Below are 19773 nucleotides of genomic sequence, written 5' to 3'. Positions count from 1 at the left end.
GCTAGATATGCTTCAGAAAATAGGCTGTGACTGAAAAAATGCAGGTACAGCCTCAACAAAAACGATGTACATGGTTTGCAAAGGTTCCACTTGACCTTAAAGCTTTTCATTTTGTACAACTTTACTCCATCAGCCTGTATTAAAGGAACTAGGAAAAAATGCAGGCCTGTTTGAGGGACTCATGTTTGAAGACTTGTAAAGTAAGATGGTATAAATCTTCCTGTAAGGGGAGAGGAAAAGACCACCCAGTACCTTGAAGTGATTTACCTGAAAAAAGGTATGAATGTGAATTCTCAGCTGCCACAATGCCTCAAGGTGTCTCTGAAACAGATGTGAAAAAACACACACTACTTACATCAGCTGAAAAGGATACTGGAGAACTAAAGCAAATCCCTTCAGAAGCTATCAGTGCAGATGCCAGGACAGACGTATTACCATCAGCAACGAAGCCTGAAAGTCGTGAAAATGGATCAACATGTATGTTGCCTGAAGAAAAAGATGAGAATTTCATACTTAGACTAAATGCTAAAGGACTAGGGAGTATGCCTCTGCTTGCTTTTGAAACCCCAAATTTAAAATATTTGCTCTTACACAATACAATAAAAATATTACACTCAAATATAGGTAATCTAACTAATCTGGAAATCCTGTTACTTGAAAGAAATAGACTGACACTGTTGCCACCAGAAATACCCTTACTTCATAAACTGACAGTACTGAATGTCAGTCGCAACCAGTTATCTTGTCTCCCTAAAGAACTGTCAAAACCTGTAAATATTGAAGAACTCAATCACTACAACAGCAATGAATTTCCTTTTGCATTGGAAAGACTTGCAACTTTAGAACTTGCAGGCAACAAGCTAAAAACTTTGCCAGATACCATAGCTGACATGAAAAATTTGAAGGTACTCAACATTGCTTCCAATCAAATCTCAATATTCTCAAGGGTTCTCTGCTACTTTCCTCATCTAGTAAAACTCAGCATATGTGAGAACTTGATTCAGAGTTTACCAAAGGATATTAAAGAGCTTAAGAAACTAAAAGAATTTTCAATTAGTAACAATAATCTTATATTTTTGCCTGTGAGGCTTTCTGGTTGACAAAACTAAAAGAACTCAGAGTTGATGATAACAAATTGGAGTTTCTTTCCAATAAAGTGGAGAATTTACAAGACCTTAGGTTTCTGAACCTTGCAAAAAATTTATTCAAAAGTGTTACAGATAATATTTGCAACTGTACCATGTTGAAACATCTCATTATACATAACAATCAAGTAACCCAGCTTCCTGCTAATATTCACAGACTTAAACATTTAAAGGAGTTTTTCTTTAAGTAGAAACCGACTGGACTCACGGGATGAACAAATATCACATTTAAAAGACCTCTCCAAAACAGAGTTTTCTGGAAATACGTTAACATATATTCCTGTTGAATTAAAAAATTGTATATGGATAACCAAAGCTGACCTCAGCAATAATAAGCTTTCTCAGTTTCCAAATGCATTGTGTGCACTATTTGATCTTAAACCCTTAAATCTTAGTGGCAACTCTATTTCAGAAATAATACCTGGAATTTCTGATATTAAAGATTTGGAGCACCTAGAATTCAACAAAAATAAACTGTCTTCATTTTCTGCCTGCTTGTGTAGCCTTACAAAACTAGTTTACTTGCATCTAAGTGAGAATGAAATCAAGAGCATGCCAGCAGTGGTGTCCAAGATGAAGGCTCTCCAGGTGCTGCTGTTATACCATAGCAAGTTTGACTAATTTCCTGAAGAACTGTGTTCTTTAAAGTGTTTAAAAACACTTGACATTTCAAATAATCAGATGAAGAGTATTCCTTTACAGATTAGCAATCAAGAAGTGAGCAAGGACCTAAATGTATCAAACAACCAGTTTGCATCTTTTCCTTCTGAAATATGTCATCTTTCTTTGCTGGAGACATTGATAGTGTGTCGAATGAATGGGTTGAAGGTAAGAGAACGTTTCCTTTACGTAAGAAAAACTTGCGTTGCACAGATTGTTGTCCTGCAAAATTATTATTAATAGACTTCCTCCTAACAGATGTAAAAGCTCCTGTGTTTGACTACACCTAGAGTAAACAAAGAACAGAAAAATAGTTTCTAGAGAGGCAAACACGTGTACGTATTTACCTATTTTTAATATCAGAACTGGACAAAAATCTATTAGGATGCACTTTTAATTAGAAATACTAGACATGAACCTTACTTTTATAGTGTTGTTGAGGTGTATCTTGAGGTGATATTTTGATAATCAGATTGATCTGAAATAGATCATCGATTTTTTTGTTTTTCTAGTACTATTAGGAATGTAGGTATTTTACATCCCAATGGATATCAAGAGACAAAATGACAAGCTGGAATTTGGTAGATGAGCCTGCCTCCAAGATTCCTCTCTGTGAAATGAACAAATCCTTCTAACTCCTGTCATACTTATTAAAATTAGTTGGTCATTAAACTTTCACTGGTTCAAACAAGAAAAACTATATTGGATCCTCGATTTCTTACAGCAGAGAAAATTGCTTCACATTTCTAAAATACAAAGTTTAATTTTTTTTTATTTTATTTTTTTTTTAAATACTAAGGAACAAGGCAAAACAATCTCCTGATGAGTTAGGCATTTAAATCTCCCTTTTTTCACAAGAATTTGCAAAATCAGTATTTCATACCTGATGTCAGAAAAGGATCATACTTCTTTATATGATTTCAAATGTGGTTATGATCTTTTCCAAGGGCTGGCTTTCTTGAGACCCAGGAGCAAAAGGTATGTGATCTTACATCCATTTCTCAGAGAGCTGTAGCCTTAGTTTCCATAATTAGAGAACAGTTGAAGTTCCAAGAAGGAAAACAATAATTAGAAAAGACCAAAGTAAGAACAGAATGAAAAAGAAGAAAAACACATTTCATTTCCTTGTGGCTGAGGAAAGCAGAAAATAAAATTAGAGTTTTCTGAGAGGGTAGAATTTTTCATTAATGATAACAACGACCAAAAGAACTTCTCCTAAAGCTCCAGCTGTGGAGGCATTGTTCTACTGCATGTTTTTTATTGCTTTTCTATTATCATGTCTAAAAAGCTTCCCTGCAAATTTCTGCGCTCAGCATCCATATTTTTATTGGAAAATACCAAGTTAGCTTCCACTAGAATTGATGGTCAGAAGCTTTTATTGTTGGAAGTAAGTTACAGAATGTTATTTTGCCTGCAGGAGTTCCCTTTTAAACTTTTTTCACAGAATCACAGAATCACAGAATCACTACGGTTGGAAAAGACCTGTAAGATCATCAAGTCCAACCTGGGGGGGGGGGGGGGGGGGGGGGAACCAACAAAAAACCAAAAAAAACCCCCACAAACAACCCACGCAAGCCAACCACCACACAACAACAACAAGGCACAACACACCAAAAACCAACCCACCCAACACCACACAGCACCATGTCCATCAAGCTACATCCCACAATGCCACATCCACACGCTCCTTGAATACCTCCAGGGAGGGTGACTCTACCACCTCCCTGGGCAGCCTATTCCAATGTTTCACTACTCTCTCAGTAAAGAACTTTTTCCTAATATCTAGCCTGAACCTCCCCTGGCGCAACTTGAGGCCATTTCCTCTAGTCCTGTCACTAGTCACTTGGGAGAAGAGACCAGCACCCACCTCTCTGCAACCCCCCTTCAGGTAGTTGTAGAGAGCGATAAGGTCTCCCCTCAGCCGCCTCTTCTCCAGGCTAAACAACCGCAGCTCCCTCAGCCGCTCCTCATAAGACTTGTGTTCCAGACCCCTCACCAGCTTCGTCGCCCTTCTCTGGACACGCTCCAGCACCTCAATGTCTTTCTTGTAGTGAGGGGCCCAAAACTGAACACAGTATTCGAGGTGCGGCCTCACCAGCGCCGAGTACAGAGGAGAAGGAGTTGTATCTAAGTAAATGGTTTTATTTCTTTCTCAGTTAACTAAAATTCCAGAGGAGCTATCTAAACTGGTTTGCTTCAGGGACCTGGACATATCTCACAGTGCATTAAAGGAAATTCCAGACAGCAGAGGGGAACTGGAGTATGTGGTCCGCTTAATTGCAAATAATAATGATTATCGGCCAGCTCCCCAACTCTATTAATTTAATAAGGCTTTCAGTCCATTAGTAAAATGTAAGCATTTAACTATACCCCCGAAGAGTACTAATACATCACAAGAGGGTGATGAAGCAAACAACTGAGAAAGCTTTCCAGTTTTTAGTGTGCCCTGCTGAGATCTGCCATGGCTTCTAACCAAGCATCCGCTCTTAGATTTACTATTTTTAATACGGCTGTGGTAGGGGCCCCATCTGTGAAATCTTTCCAAGTGGCATGATTTTTGCAAGTGCAATCATCGGGCAAATAAAGGCCTGACATGCACAAGGCATTGATTGCTACAGCCTCTGCGGGGCAGGGTCCTGTTGTTTGCAAGACCAACCTTCTGCGGCGCAGAATGCGGGTCTGCATCCTCGCTTCTCTGAGGAACGTTGCTGGTGTAATACAGCCTGTTGTCCAGGGGAGTTATCCGGTGTGGATTACCATGGTTGGGTTGTCCCGGGTGGGTTGTCCCACATGGAGCCTCTGGTGTGGGTTATCCAAGATGGGTTAGTTTGCGTGGGTTGTTATGGGTGGATCATCCCGTGTGGGTTTTCTGGCACGGGTTATCCTGGGTGGGCCATTCTGGCACAGGTTCTCCCGGATGGGTTATCCTGGTGTGGGTTATCCCGGGTGGGTTATCCAGGGTGGGTTGTCTGGTGTGGGTTATCCCAGGCGGGCCCCCTGGTGCAGGTCATCCCCACACACGATCCCCCCACGCACGTCCCCCTGAATGTTTCTCCACATGCGTGTTTCACACCCACGCATCCCAACATGAGTTTGCACCATGTGCGTGTCTCTCTGCGCGTGTTTACCCCACGCAAGTTCATACCCACGTGTGTTTCTCCCATGGGAGTTCAAACCCACGTGCGTTTACCCCCACGAGGTCATACCGTCACGTTTCTCAACACACAAGTTTACCCTCAAAGCAAGTCCATACCAATGCATGTTTAGCCCACCCGAGTACATTCCCACGCTTGCTTTGTCCACACGAGTTTATCCCATGCGAGTTTTATTGCCATGCGTGTTTTCTCCACGTGTGTTCTCTCCCCACGCGTGTTTAACCCCCAGCGTGCTGCTACCCAAGGGCTGTGGCACCAGGAAGCTGCTGCAGCCCCACAGGCCTGAGTGGTGCTTCTGAGGAAGAGGGCAGAGGCCACCGAGCCGCTCAGCGAAGGGACCGCGCCGGACGCCGCAGTGCTCGGCCCCGTCAAGGCCAGACCGAGGAGCCTCGACAGGAGCTCTGGGGCGGCCTCGGGCATAGCCCCTCTGGCGGAGAGCCCCTCGGGAGCGGGAAAGGCCGCGGGGAAGAACAGCTGCGGGAAGAGGCAGGCGGGGCCCCGCTCCCCCCTCAGAGGCCGCGCTGGGCGGCTGGGCTCGGGGCTGCGGCCTGGGGCGCTGCAACCCTCTCCCGCCGGCAGCCCCGGCGCGGTCCCACGGCCGCCCGCGCCAGGCCGCGCGAGACCCCAGCCGGCCGCCGGCCGCCAACCACGCCCCGGCGCCCCACCGCCCGTCCCCCGCCGCCCAATGGCGCCCCTCGCAGCCCGGCAGATGCTGTCGCCCCGTGAAGCGCGGCCGCCGGTTGGCTCAGGCGCCAGGAATCGTCACATGGGCAGAGATCAGCCCAGCGCGGAGGGGCGTGGCGGCCGCCGGCCCCACCCCGGCGCGGCGCGCGGAGGGGGCTGGCGCGCGGGTCCGCGCAGATCGGCGGATGGCGGCGCGCGCGGAGGAGATGCTGAGCCTGATGGAGGTCGGCGGGTCGCTGCTGGAGCGGGTGGCCGTCGGCAACCCCCTCTCCCTGGTGCTGGCCGCCTCCGCCTTCGCGCTGAGCCTCGGCTACCTGTTCCAGCTGGGTTACCGGCGCCACGTCGGGTCCGACCAGAGGGTAGGCGCTGGGGGACGCGCGGTGCCTCAGGCCCGCCCGCGGCGGCGCCAGGGAGAGGCATGGGCCGGGCAGGGGGCCCGGGGGCCTCCGCCGCCCCCCCGCGGGCGGGGTGGTCACCGCGAGGCGACGGCAGGGGAGAGGGCCGGGGGGAGCCGGGCGGCCTCCCTTCGGGGGCGGGCGGGCGGGCGGACGGGGGAGCGGGGTTGCGCTCGCCTCTGGACAGCTCTTCTTGGGGAGCGCGAAGAAATCGGCGGTGAGATCCCAGTGTGCCGGAGCGGGCTCCGGCGGGCGAGGGGCGTTCCCAGGACCTCCCCAGCGGCGGTTTCTGACGGGAATGGTGCACTGGCTTGTCCCTTCGCCCCGCTGGTTGGTACCGCATGAAGCAGAGGTGCTTAGGTTTTGTAGAGGTAAAGGCCGTGCCCGCTTCTGTTTCACCAGCGCAGCTTGAAAGAGGGCTCCCACGTATGGGTGAAACTCGTTACTAAACTGACGTTGATGCTTTTGGGGGACTGTTTAACAAACCGTCAACACTGTTTTGCTTCTGACTGCCTTCTTTCCAATTGCAGTATTTTTGTGCTTTGCTTTCCGAGGCAGGTTAGCCACCACCTTAATTGTTAAACTGTTACTTTATTTAAAAAAAGATTCAGTTGTCCAAAGTTGCCCTTTTCACAAAAAAGTTTAAACAAAACATGTCTAAAGCCTCCTCTGTGTTTAGTTTTATGTAAATGGACATTATTTTATTAGTCTGTGAAGAAAATCCAATATTTATTTTTCTCTTTCTTCCACAGAAATACCCACCTTATATTTCATCAAGCATCCCTTTCCTTGGACATGCAGTTGCATTTGGAAAAAGTCCCATTGAATTTTTGGAAAATGCTTATGACAAGGTATGTTTTCCCACATGACTGGCTGTACGTATGCTAAAATATTTTTGTGTATCTATTAAGTTCTCTATCTGGAGCCTGATTAAAATCAGTTCATTCTCATTTACCACCTCAAATATGGAGTGGAGTGTGCAGAGTAGGCTCTGGTTTCTTCAGATCTCTTTATATATATTGTTGTTAGAGAAATAGTGTGTTCTGAGATCTCTCTTGTGATTCAGAGTTTTAAAAATGTGTCTGTGTATTTAGGTAATGCTCGTAGCTGAATCACAAGTTAATTAAAAAAAAACATTTTCGTGACGTTATTTCTTGCCTTACTTGGGAATTTTTAATCTCACTCTTTACTAATCTGTGACCAGGCTGGAATGTGGCTAACCACCTCTGTAGGCAATTTGATGAATTTTAAGGCCCTTTCCAATGTTAAAAGGGCCCAAAAGAAGTAGAGCCTTAATTCCAATGAAATAAGATTTATTGATCTGTTTCACATTGTCTAAAGCATAAGCTTAAATCTTAGCTTGGTTAGCTCAGAGAAAGCCAAATTTAGTATGTGAAGATCTGCTGGAGATGGCATGTAAACTTTAAAATCTTATTTGCTCTTAATTACCTATGCATAACTTGAAATCCAGATTTTTTTGAGACAGTGGTTGTAGATTACTGGAGACTGTATGTGCTGTAATCTCCCTGCTAGTTTTTGTAGTGTGTTGTTCTTTTATTTACATTTTTCAGACTAAATGGTTTTAATATGTGCAAGATCATGTGTGTTTGTTATAACATCACTAGGAAGTACATTGAGAACATAATTTAAATGTGGTTTAAAATGTTAATATCTTTATTAAGTCTCTAAACACTTCTTGGGAAAGTAAGTGATTTATGGAAGCCTGTACCTAAAGTGATACATATTTAATGATTTGTGTTCTTATTTAAAATAAACTGGTAATTTTTTTTTTTCTCTCTTAGTATGGACCTGTATTCAGTTTCACTATGGTTGGCAAGACATTCACATACTTACTGGGTAGTGATGCTGCTGCTCTACTCTTCAATAGTAAAAATGAAGATTTGAATGCAGAGGATGTGTACTCTCGGTTAACTACACCAGTTTTTGGCAAGGGAGTTGCTTATGATGTCCCTAATACGGTATGTGTTTTAAATATGAGGTGAGTAGAAAAGTAGCATAATTTAAATTCTAAGTAGGCAGCCCTGAGCTCTTGGTTCTGTATGATGGGGTTGTGTGTTCATACACAATTCTGGCAGCAAAGCAGAATGCAGTTGGTAAATTGTCTCAGCTGGATAATCAAGACTGAACATGTTTAAGTTGCTTTGTTTACCACCCGGCCATTCGTCAGTCTGGATGCTATTTTTTGTTCTTGAAAGCATCTAATCCCACCATAGAGAAAAAACTAATACGTGAGTCTCTTTTTCCTTCCCTTGTAGCATGCCACTGACTGCAGTTTACTTTTCCCTTACAAGCAACTTTAGGTCTTCCTTCTGAGAGAGCTTTAAGAGTGATAACTTTTCATTTATGCCACACCAAATCCAGATACAGGAGTATCAATTTGACAGTTTGCACCACAAGGTTTGTCTTGCTCAGACAAAAATCAGTCTGTGTCTGTTTACAGAATACAGTCTGCATGGGTGTGGAAGCACAGTGGCTGTGTCATGTGGCATTGTTTCCGAACTAAGCGTTGGCTGCTTTCTTGTTTGTGCGAGTTGTCTGTCATGACAGGCTCTTAAACTGCAGAAGCCAACTTTTCCATAGTCAGACTTGCTCCACTGGGACTCTGTGTTCAGTGTATGTTGACATCGACAGCCTGTTGTACCACAGAGTAGTCTGGTGGCAGAAACAGCGTTGTGATACACTTTATTTTTGGATTTTCAGTTTTGGCTTTATTTTGTTTGTGTAGATGCCTATCATTTGACTGGTAATAGTTTCTGCAGCCATCAAGACTTTTCCTCCTTAGCATGACTCTTCATTCTCCCCTGCCGAAGGTACTTGCAGTGATTGTTCCCCTATTAATTATGTGGCTTAGGGGCAGTAATCCCTAGTCTCTCTTACTCCACACTGGCGTTTTGCAGTGATCCACAAAGTATGTATGTTGTTCTTACCTCATTCTTCTGGAAATCTCATATACAACTGACTACCAACAACTTGCCACTTTGTAAATAAGTAAAGGAGAACTTAGTTGTCTCCTGCTTTGTCAGGAAGTGTTAAATTGTGGATAGACAGTGTCACAAAGTTTGAGGGGAGGATTGTTTCGTTGTTTGGGTGGTGGGTTTTTTTGCACTTGATGGATTTGCGTAGCTCCTCTCATCCCTTTGTGAATGAAACCAGCAGGACTGCAGCCTGGATAACAAGTAGGAGATAGTTTCTTGTGTCCTAGGAGATCCCCTCCACAAGTGAGGCCATTCTAACAAACAGACTTGTTTCTACAAGTTCTGACAGTGGAGGCCTTCCTCAAAAAGTCAGGGATGGAGTCAAGGGTCCCTTTTGGAGCTGCTAGAGTGTAGAGGGTACATGATTCTCTGCAATACATCTTTCCTGTTCTTCTCTGGTATATACTAGTTTCAGGAAAGTGTCTGTGAATCAGACATAGACTGCTAAGTTGGCCAGAGTTTCACTGTGTTGTGCTTATTCTTTGGATTCTGACTGTCATGGGATGTCTGCTTGAAAATGCAAGGTGCTGGTCTGTCTCTCTGTGAAAGTCCATCCACTTGATGTTAGAGCTGTTTTGACTTCTGCTTTCACACTCTACAGTTCATGGATAGATTTGAATGTCTGTCTTCTTTCAAGAGCTAGTTCTTTGATGGGATCTAATCTCATCCTTCAGGAGTTTTATAGAACTTTCTATAAGCTCCTTGGAAATGGGCATTTCTTACAACTATGTTCTTCAGGCATATAGGGATGACTAAAGCCTGCCTCATTGGTTCACCATATACTGCTTTTTTTCTGAAATAAGGTCTTTTTCTACACTTACCCTAGTTTTTTCCCTGGAACGTGTTTGAGTTCTGCTTTAGTCAAGAGGTTAATCTTTTCATATTACTCAGCAAGCTTTGGGTGTTTGTGGATAAGTCTACTTCATTCATACCTTTGATACTAGAAGGACTTCTTCCTTTTTATCTCTGCAGGTTCAGGTTCCTCAGAAAATCACCTGGGTTCCTCAGAAAATCACTTTTTTCCACAGCTAGGAGATGCAGGGACTTTGCTATTGACATACTCTGATTATCTCTAGTTGTGTGTTTCCCTATATGAAGCTAGCGAGGCAGCACGTCTGGTTGTGGCCAGAATGCATTCTGCTAGAGGTGACCTGGATTTTGGATGGTGATACCACCATAATTTCATTTCAGACATAGAATCATAGAATAGTTTGGGTTGGAAGGGACCTTTTAAAGGTCATCTAGTCCACCCCCCCTGCAATGAGCAGGGACATCTTCAACTAGGTCAAGTTGCTCAGAGCCCCATCCAACCTGACCTTGAACGTTTCCAGGGATGGGGCATCTCCTACCTCTCTGGGCAACCTGTTCCAGTGTTTCACCACCCTCATCGTAAAAAAAATTTTCCTTGTATCTAGTCTAAATCTACCCTCTTTTAGCTTAAAACCATTGCCCCTTGTCCTATTGTAACAGGCCCCACTAAAAAGTCTGTCCCTGTCTTTCTTACAAGCCCCCTTTAAGTATTGAAAGGCTGCAGTAAGGTCTCCCTGGAGCTTTCTCTTCTCCAGGCTGAACAACCCCAACTCTCTCAGCCTTTCTTCATAGGAGAGGTCTTTCAGCCCTCTGATCATTTTTGTGGCCCTCCTCTGGACCCGCTCCGACAGGTCCATGACCTTCTTATGTTGGGGGCCCCACAGCTGGACGCAGTATTCCAGGTGGGGTCTCACGAGAGCAGAGTAGAGGGGCAGAATCACCTCCCTCGGCCTGCTGGCCACGCTTCTTTTGATGCAGCCCAGGATACAGTTGGCTTTCTGGGCAGCAAGCACACACTGCTGTCTCATGTCCAGCTTTTCATCCATCATCCATCCATGCACCCCCAAGTCCTTCTCTGCAGGGCTGCTCTCAATCCCTTCATCCCCCAGCCTGTATTGATAACCAGGGGTTGCCCCGACCCAGCTGCAGGACCTTGCACTTGGCCTTGTTGAACCTCATGAGGTTCACACAGGCCCACTTCTCAAGCTTGTCCGGGTCCTTCTGGATGGCATCCCATCCCTCAGGCGTGTCAACCGCACCCCTCAGCTTGGTGTCATCTGCAAACTTGCTGAGGGTACACTCAATCCCACTGTCTATGATGTTATTGATGAAGATATTAAACAGTACTGGTCCCAATACGGCCCCTTGAGGGACAGCACTTGTCACCAGACTCCATCTGGACATTGAGCCATTGACCGCTACCCTCTGGATGCGGCTATCCAACCAATTCCTCATCCACTGAACAGTCTACCCATCAAATCCGTATCTCTCCAATTTAGAGGGAAGGATGTTGTGGGGGACCATGTCAAAGGCCTTACAGAAGTCCAGACAGGTGACATCCGTAGCATCTCCTGGGAAGGCATTTAGAGAGCCGTTCAAACTTTCATTGGCATTCTACCATTGATGGATCATCCAGAACTTTCTTTTGAGGCCCCCTTCTCTCTGCTCAAGCTGCTAATTCTCTTTCTTCAGTCTTGACAATGACTTTCAGTCATGGCGGTTAGAAGAACCACCCCTTACTCTTTAAAAGGAATTTACTAGTAATTCTGGGAATTGTTTGTTAATATGCATAGTCTATATATCAACTCATATTCACTCTGTGTCCTCCGTCCAAGCTTATTGCAGATAGTTTTATGTTGAGAGGAGGTGAAATGGCAGAGGATGTATTCACTCCTGTGTGCCATTCGTGTCTCCATCAAGCTGGAGATGGAGATGGGCTAGCATGTTGCAAAGGAAAATGTGCTTGTCTCTCTGCTCCGTGGCATGTGTACCCTCTGATAGACTGCTGGAGTCACCACTGCATTCTGAAAACAGAAGTTTTTAGGCAGTAACCTTTCTTTTCATGCCTTTTGTTTTGTAAGTAACTATAGTTGCAGACCCCTTGGTGGGAAGACAATTTTTGGCGTGTTGTTCATGGTATAGTGCAGATCTATAGGGCAGATGCCCTAATTCATGATTAGGGCTTAAAATTCATTGAGTAATTTTCTGAGTAGATGTCCTGTCAATCCATTGAATGGTTCTCATCTAATAATGGGCTTTTTACCTGTAGATAGGTTTGTTACCTATGAGTCTATACAAAGAAAAAGAGGGAGAGGTGAGAAGGATGTGAAGCTCACCATTTTCCTAGGAAGCAGCTTGCTTCCTGCTTCTGTGTCTAACTTCCTGGGCAGTGAGATCAGAGGGCCTTGTAAAAGAAAGGTGCATCTCTAGACCAGAGGTAAGGTATTACTGCGTGAGAGAAGACAGATGCTCTGGGGGCGAGAAAGCAAGGAAGCCACATAACAAGGAATGCAGACTGAATCCAGATGTTGCAAGGACAGGTCTGATTATATTTGCGATTACGTATGCGTTCCATATTTCAATCTTGAATGCTTCTTGTATCTTCAGCAATGAAGTTTTAACAAAGATACCAAAATTTTTTTTTTTTGGTACTGCAGAAGAGAGAATTGCAGCTCCCTTGAGCTACTGTTTTACTTGGATGTTTCTAAACTTTTGCTTGAAAAACAAAGAAGGTAAAAAATGGAATATTACCTATTATTTAAATTTCAGTATCTGTTGCACCCTGCAGTCCTAATCATAATCCCTTTTTACTTCTGTATGTTCTTATAGTACAAATGATAAATAAGTTTTAAATTACATTAATATGATCATCCTTGTACTAATTGTTTTTTCTGTCTTGGTTCCTCTAGGTATTTTTGGAACAGAAGAAGATGCTCAAAACTGGACTAAATATTGCCCAGTTTAAACAGCATGTATCTGTGATTGAAGAAGAAACAAAGGAGTATTTTAAAGCGTGGGGAGAAAGTGGGGAAAGAAGTAAGCAAGATCAGATGCATTTTTCCTCTGATTTTCCGGGAAGGAATTAAGGCCAATGCAGCATGTTTTTGTAAACGATTTACTGCAATATTAAAGAAATTAAAAATGACGTAGGTAAAACTGTACTGAATATCAGAAGAAATGTGCAAAATACATATTTTGTTTAATCAATTTTAAGGCTATTGGAGAATAAAGCTGCTCAGAAAATCATTGAAAGGAGTGAAGGACTATCTTACTTTTGCTTGCTTAGTCAGCTCAGAGAGAGTGTACCTGTTGCCTGGCTGAATTATGCTCTTTTTGCTTGATGAGTCAGCTCAGCATAACCACTTCTTAGTCCCTAGGAAAAGATACTGCTCTGACTTCCCAGAGCCTGTGTCAGAGGTCTTAGCTCAGGGATCTTCTACACGGAAAAACTGCATCCTTGAAGCTGCTACGTTTAGGTTAGTGATCTAAGTGGAATTCTTCTTTTATTTCCCACCTGTCTTTCCCAGCTAGTCTGCTAGACAGAGCCCGTCACCATTGTTGCAAGCCCACAGTAGCATAACAGTGTCAGAAGTATTACTTAAACTTATATATGTATATTTAAATATGTAATATTTAATATATAATACGTACATATTTTAATATATTTATTATGTATTTTGTAAGTATATAATTTGTATTATGTACACTATAGTTAATAATATGATAATGTATAATTTTATAATTTATTTAAATGTTTCAATATTATATAAAAATAATTCAGTGAGCAGCAAAACTAACTGTTTTCCCATGGATTTGGATTTCAAGGTTAAGTTTTTGTATGACTTCTTCTATATTTATTAAGGATTGAGCTTGTGCTGCATGGCTTACTTTGGAAGGATTACTAGCTCTCCTAGAAAAATTTCTAGAAAGAAACACCTTAGAAAAAAGTTCCTGAAATCAGCGATCTAATTAAAAAGTTGTTTAAAGAGACACCTGATAGACACACAGGAATTTAAAATTAGATGCCTCATTCTCCTAGTAAAATAATCTAAAACTCTGTTTAAAATTATTAATCTGTGTCCAGTTACTTATTTTTCTCTTCTACAAAATAAAAACAAAGAATAACCTGTAAAACATAACATGTCTCCTGAAATGCATCTTCAGTAACATTTTTCAAATCTTTCCTCAGACCTGTTTGAAGCCCTTTCAGAACTTATCATTTTGACAGCAAGTCATTGCTTACACGGGAAAGAAATAAGAAGCTTACTGAATGAGAAGGTGGCTCAGCTGTATGCTGATTTGGATGGGGGTTTTACTCATGCTGCCTGGCTTCTGCCGGGTTGGCTACCTCTGCCAAGCTTCAGGTACCAGAATTAACAGATGAAGCAACTTAAGCATTTTATCTGAATGTCTTTGTTGTTTAGATTCCCCCATTTTTTGTTTGTAGGATGTTCGAGATGTCCCAATAAATCCTCATAAGCATTTTATGTGTTACTTTCTATAAAGTTGCTAATAGAAGTGTTTTGAATCGCAGACGTCGAGATCGAGCACACAAAGAAATAAAGAGTATTTTCTACAAGGTTATCCAGAAACGTCGAAAGTCTGAGGAAAAGGAAGATGACATGCTCCAAACTCTACTTGATGCTTCATACAAGTAAGCAAAGCCTCTGAAGACTTGTCATTTGTAGAAGTTTTTACTTTAGCTTTGAGCTCTTCAGTTAAAACTATCATCTACCAAAAAATAAGAAATATTCCCTCATGTTCTGAATTGGTTTTGTTACCAGCAATTGGTCCTAGCTGTATTCTTAAAAACAGCTTAAAAACTATTTGTAAATGATTATTTACATTTCTGAGATTTTCATCAGTGGTCACGAAGTTGCTTCCTTCCTCTTTGCTGGCTGTTCAGTCATGATTTTCTTTAAGGCTCCTAGAGAGTCTCTCTCCCTCTGTTCTCCCTTCTCGCTACCCCTTGATCTTCTGCTGCTCCATTTAGAGTAGGCAACAAAAGAGAAGGAGGAGAAAGAAGTACATTAGAAGAATTTGTAAGTACTACCATAACTGGAAACCTGATCAAATGAAGGTCTAACGTTAACACCCTTTAACCTAGGGATGGCCGTCCGCTGACAGATGATGAAATTGCTGGAATGCTCATCGGGTTGCTCCTAGCAGGGCAGCATACATCCTCCACCACCAGTGCCTGGCTTGGCTTCTTTATCGCCAGAGACAAATCAGTACAGGAACAGTGCTATGCAGAACAAAAAGCAGTTTGTGGGGATGATTTGCCACCATTAACGTACGACCAGGTTTGTATGTTACGTAATTCCTGATGAGTATTTTTATACTTTTAGATGCTTATTAAAAAAAAACAACAAAAAACCAAAATGTGAAATATAGTCATATGCTTTGTGTTATAATAATAATATGGCACAGTCAGTCTGTGATAACACTGTTTGTCAGTATATTTCCTCCACTTCCTCCTCACCAAGTAAAGTTTCAGCTTGCTACTGTTCTTTTTAATCAGTGTTGATTAAGGAAATTACAGTTCCTACGATTTAAGAAATTATAGTTCTGTAGAGGAGGAAGATCCTAATATTCCCACTGAGGAAAGGGATGCAGTGTGACCTTGTTCTTTAATTAGACATCAGAAAACACTCGTGAGACAGATTAGTAAGAAACTAGTCATAATTGATTGCACTGGTCAGAGATTTTTTTCCTTCTTAGTTGAATCAAATGAAAAAAATTACCAGGGTAGGTAATGAAGTACATGTAAATATGAGCTGCTTACTCTGATTTTTTTTTTTAATGTTTTTAAATGGTATAAAATACCATTTTGTTTGTGTTGAATAAACTTGGCTATGTTTTGAAATATCATTTTCTCTGTATTTTCAGCTGAAGGATCTCAGTTTGCTGGATCGCTGTCTAAAAGAAACTTTAAGGCTTAGACCTCCTATAATGACGATGATGAGAATGGCCAAAACTCCCCAAGTGAGTACACTTATTGGAGCTAACTTCACTTCAGTAGAACAGGGCTGGAAGAGGCCAGGTGGGGGGTGTCCTGGTTGGCAGAAGGAAAAACACGAGTGAGCAGTGTTTGCTGACAGGGATGAAAGCTGATGGCATCCTGGGTTGTATCAGTGGGAGTGTAGCCGGTGTTGACTCAGGAAAGCAATTAATACCTTGAACTTGATAGTTGTTACCTTCATCTGGAAATATTATAGTTTTAGACCCCTCTGGCCTCCAGCAATCAAGATGTTGATGAAGCGAAGTAAGCAGAGGGCCACCAAGATGGTATGAGGTTGCAGCACTTGTCCTGTGAGGAGAGGCTGAGGGAAGAGGGTTTGTTGAGCCTGGAGAAGGGAAAGGCTCTGAGGGGACCTAGTAACAGCCACGTGCAGTCTTACTCAGCAAAACTGACCCTTTCTTTTAGCTATCAGTCTCACTTGAGTTCTTAGTTTGGTGCTACCATTTAAAGATATTTTGTGGTTGTTGTTTGCCAGGTATTTTTAATAGCTATCTTGGAAAAATTTGGCTTGCACTTAATACTATACAAGCTAGGTAAATCTGAAAGAAAACTTGCTGTTTGTGCAAATAAGACTGAAAGTCAAATAATTTTTTAAAAGAATGTCCCTACCATGACAAATGCTTTCCACAAATTAAGTTCGTTCATTTTTTTAAACTTTTTCTGTAGAATTGCCAGCCTTGTTAAAGCAGCTGAAAGGTTCCGGCACCTACTTGAATATTGTGCCCTGTACAATTAATACAATAAAGTATTAGGCTGCATTAATTTTAAATGAGCTTAGCCAAAATCTCTTTTGAAATTCAAGCCTCATGATATAGCACTTCAGGTAACACTTTAAAAAGAAAAATGGAGACATTTTGTGATGTGTGGGGTCTTGTCTCTTGCCTTGTAGACTGTTGCTGGATATAATATTCCCCCTGGCCATCAGGTCTGTGTATCTCCCACTGTTAATCACAGACTCAGGGACTCCTGGAAAGATGCTCTAGACTTCAAGCCTGACCGGTATCTCCAGGATAACCCAGCAGCTGGAGAGAAATTTGCATATGTTCCATTTGGCGCTGGTGAGTAGGAAAAGGCAGTGCCTTCCTGAGTGATTGTGTAGTGTTGCAAATGCTTTTTTGGTGATAATGCTTTCTGGTGAGGCCAGAATAGCACAATCTCATCCAGATGATTCTGTCTGGTTTATGCAGTGACAGCTTATAAAAACAAGACTTCGATGGAGTCACATAATGGTGTATGTACAGGATCAGAGCCTCATGTTCTTTAGTAAGGAAAGAAGCAATTACTGTCAGCATAAAATTTTTGAAGTTAGATTGTTGTCAAAGGTGATTGAGCTAAGTATGCTAACGGCTTTTTATGGCTTTCCTTCTAGGCCGTCATCGCTGCATTGGAGAAAACTTTGCTTATGTTCAGATTAAGACTATTTGGTCTACTTTGCTTCGTTTGTATGAATTTGATCTCATTGATGACTATTTTCCGACTATAAATTATACGACAATGATACACACACCTAGTAACCCTGTTATCAGATACAAGAGGAGGTCAGTGTAAATTCTGGAGCTAAAACCGTATTTACTTAAGTCATGTAAACTAACAGACTTTTGAGTAAAATTGTGACAAAATGAGTGGCAAATGGAAACAGTTGCACTACTGTTAGGAAAGCTACAATAAGCTACAAAATGCAGTCGTTGCATCTATCATTTGCCCACACCATTTAATGCTGCTGTGTATAATTGCTTGTTCTACAACTTTCTCATTGCATTTTTAAAGAAAAAGTGTCTTTTCTATTGATGTAACACTTTTAAGATGCATGCCAGCTTTTTAAGGTGAGGAAGTAAGTAATTTCTATAAATGAACTCTTTGATTTTGAAAAATGATTGAAGATTACTTTTCCCCAGATAACAAGGGGTAAGGCTGTGTACCTTCTCTCTGTATCCAGTTACAGTAAATCCATCAGGGAACAGGCACGGGGGGGAAATGTACTTTGGTATTTGCAATTCTGTTCCAAGCGCACTAGGTGTGATCTTGGCTAACTCTTGGGAGTGCCCACATACTTATTTAAAAAATGTTGCTGTACAGCTGAGCAGTAGGCAGATCACAAAATGTTCACAGAGAAGTCTTTTCTGAGAATAAACGATTTAAACATTTAACTTGAAGCAGATGTAAAATGCTTAGGTTCAGAAAGCAACAAGTAATAACTTTCTAAAAATCCTTCTGAAAGTAGTGATCTCAGAAGCTTGATGTAAGTGTGAAAGTGACAATATGATGATATAAACAACATTAATTTTGTAAATAACATGTTTGTGTATAAAACGGTCACAAATTAAGCGAAATAGCTGAATGTTGTCCCCATGTTGTACTGACTCATGCAGGAGTGTTAGATGGTGTTTGGTTCAAGAGTGGTGATGATAAATGGTAATGAGCTCTGGCTCACAGGAACTTTGAATTAAATTTACAAACAAACCTTTTGTGGAAGTTTTCTGTGCTCAACCCTGTCAATTCTGAAAAGCTTTACTAAGTAAATTTGTAATAAACTTCTTTCTTTCTTTGTTGTCGGTCCTGCAAAGAGCTTCCCACCCTGTTCTAAACTCGGTTATAACCGTTACAAACTCAAGGTTTTGTATCAGTTTCGGCAACTGAGGGAGTGCAGTATCTTCCCTTCCAGCCCCTTCAGAAACCAAGCTTGTACCTGTCTTCTCATTAGTAGCAGCATTCTGGAATCTAAAAAGTAAAGGAGTAGGAGGAGTAGGAGGAGCGCAGGTAGGAGCAACCTTTTCAGTGTGAAGAAGGGAGTGGTTCTTGAACAGAGTTAAAAGCATGAAGTCATCTTTATTTCAGTACTTTGACAAAATACCCATAAAATTCAAAACTTCTACCATTACAAAAATAGGTCTCTACAAGTGATATTCTGTCTGCACTGCCAGTAGCAAATATTACGAGTCATGTAACTTCAGTTGCCTTGCTGGAAAAAGTGCAAGTAAACTTCGCTGAATGTAGCTCAATTTCATTAATACACAAGTTTCATCTTTGCACCCTGTTGATAAATACACACTTCATAAGTTAATCATTTAAATTAGCATTCCACAAATATACATGTAATTTAATGGTGGGTTTTTTCAGTTTTGTTTTTTTTTTTTCATGAACACAAAGTGCCTATATACACAAATCCCAGTCTGCGTGGGTGTGCCAGGATGGAACTGTATACAATCGTATAGCTGTGTTCATATTGGTCCCACAATATACACATTATACAAAAGCACAGAAAGAGCACGGATCTACAGAAGGCAATCCATTAACATCACTGCCAGTGATGGAGTTGTTGAAAGAGTATTATTATCTTCTCATACCCACGTGCAACTGAGTGTATGAAGTCGAACCTGTAAGATGGAGAAAGATTTCCATCAAGATTGTTTGGAATAAGTAGATGAGAATTCACCAATGACATGTTATTCAGCTGAATATGTGTGAAAGACTTGGGGAAATCTTTTAAGGACAGAACTTCCTCAAATGATGGATTTTATGCTGAAGTAAGACTTTAACACAGTAACTGCAAAAATCACCCCCACATCAAGTTTGATAAATTAAGTCCCATTGATATGACAATTTTCTTGATGTGTTCCCTTTGACAGCACAAAAATTACCATCATCTATGGGACAAAAAGGCTGTGACTTCTGCAGCCAAAGTGGTAGGAGAAGAAATACCCCTTGAACTCCCACACCTCAATGTTTTGGGTACATTTTTCTGCATCTAGCTTAAAATCTTAATAAGCTGCCAACTGAATCCTTGCTGCACATTTATTAGAGATCAGGGAAAGTTGAAGTGTTATCAATAAACTCAAAGTCCGTAATTAAAGCACACTTGTATGTCTCCCTGCAAAGAATTTTACCATCTTCTTTTCTATGAGCTTT

The 19773-nt window shown here is 41.9% G+C and overlaps 2 protein-coding genes across 2 annotated transcripts in view; one reads left to right on the top strand and one right to left on the bottom strand.

The window, feature by feature from the left end:
- The first annotated feature begins 5829 nt into the window (after positions 1–5829).
- On the top strand, positions 5830–18347 carry LOC104251559 (lanosterol 14-alpha demethylase). The gene is made up of 10 exons (XM_059818806.1): positions 5830–6003; positions 6792–6890; positions 7842–8018; positions 12755–12881; positions 14035–14209; positions 14380–14499; positions 14953–15148; positions 15735–15830; positions 16757–16925; positions 17237–18347. Exons 1-10 carry the CDS (start codon positions 5830–5832, stop codon positions 17413–17415), a joined length of 1512 nt encoding a protein of 503 aa, XP_059674789.1. The 3' UTR covers positions 17416–18347.
- Positions 18348–18698: 351 nt separating this feature from the next.
- Positions 18699–19773, bottom strand: part of AKAP9 (A-kinase anchoring protein 9) — a 45434-nt gene continuing 44359 nt past the window's right edge. Inside the window, exon 29 of the mRNA XM_059818332.1 lies at positions 18699–19241. Within this exon, the coding sequence (XP_059674315.1) occupies positions 19198–19241 (44 nt within the window). The 3' untranslated portion in view covers positions 18699–19197. The remainder of the gene's footprint in view (positions 19242–19773) is intronic.

This window comes from Gavia stellata, chromosome 6, assembly GCF_030936135.1.
Source record: "Gavia stellata isolate bGavSte3 chromosome 6, bGavSte3.hap2, whole genome shotgun sequence".
In the NCBI taxonomy this organism is placed as follows: Eukaryota; Metazoa; Chordata; class Aves; order Gaviiformes; family Gaviidae; genus Gavia; species Gavia stellata.
Note: the sequence above shows the minus strand (reverse complement) of the source record. Positions and strands in the feature narration are given on the sequence as shown.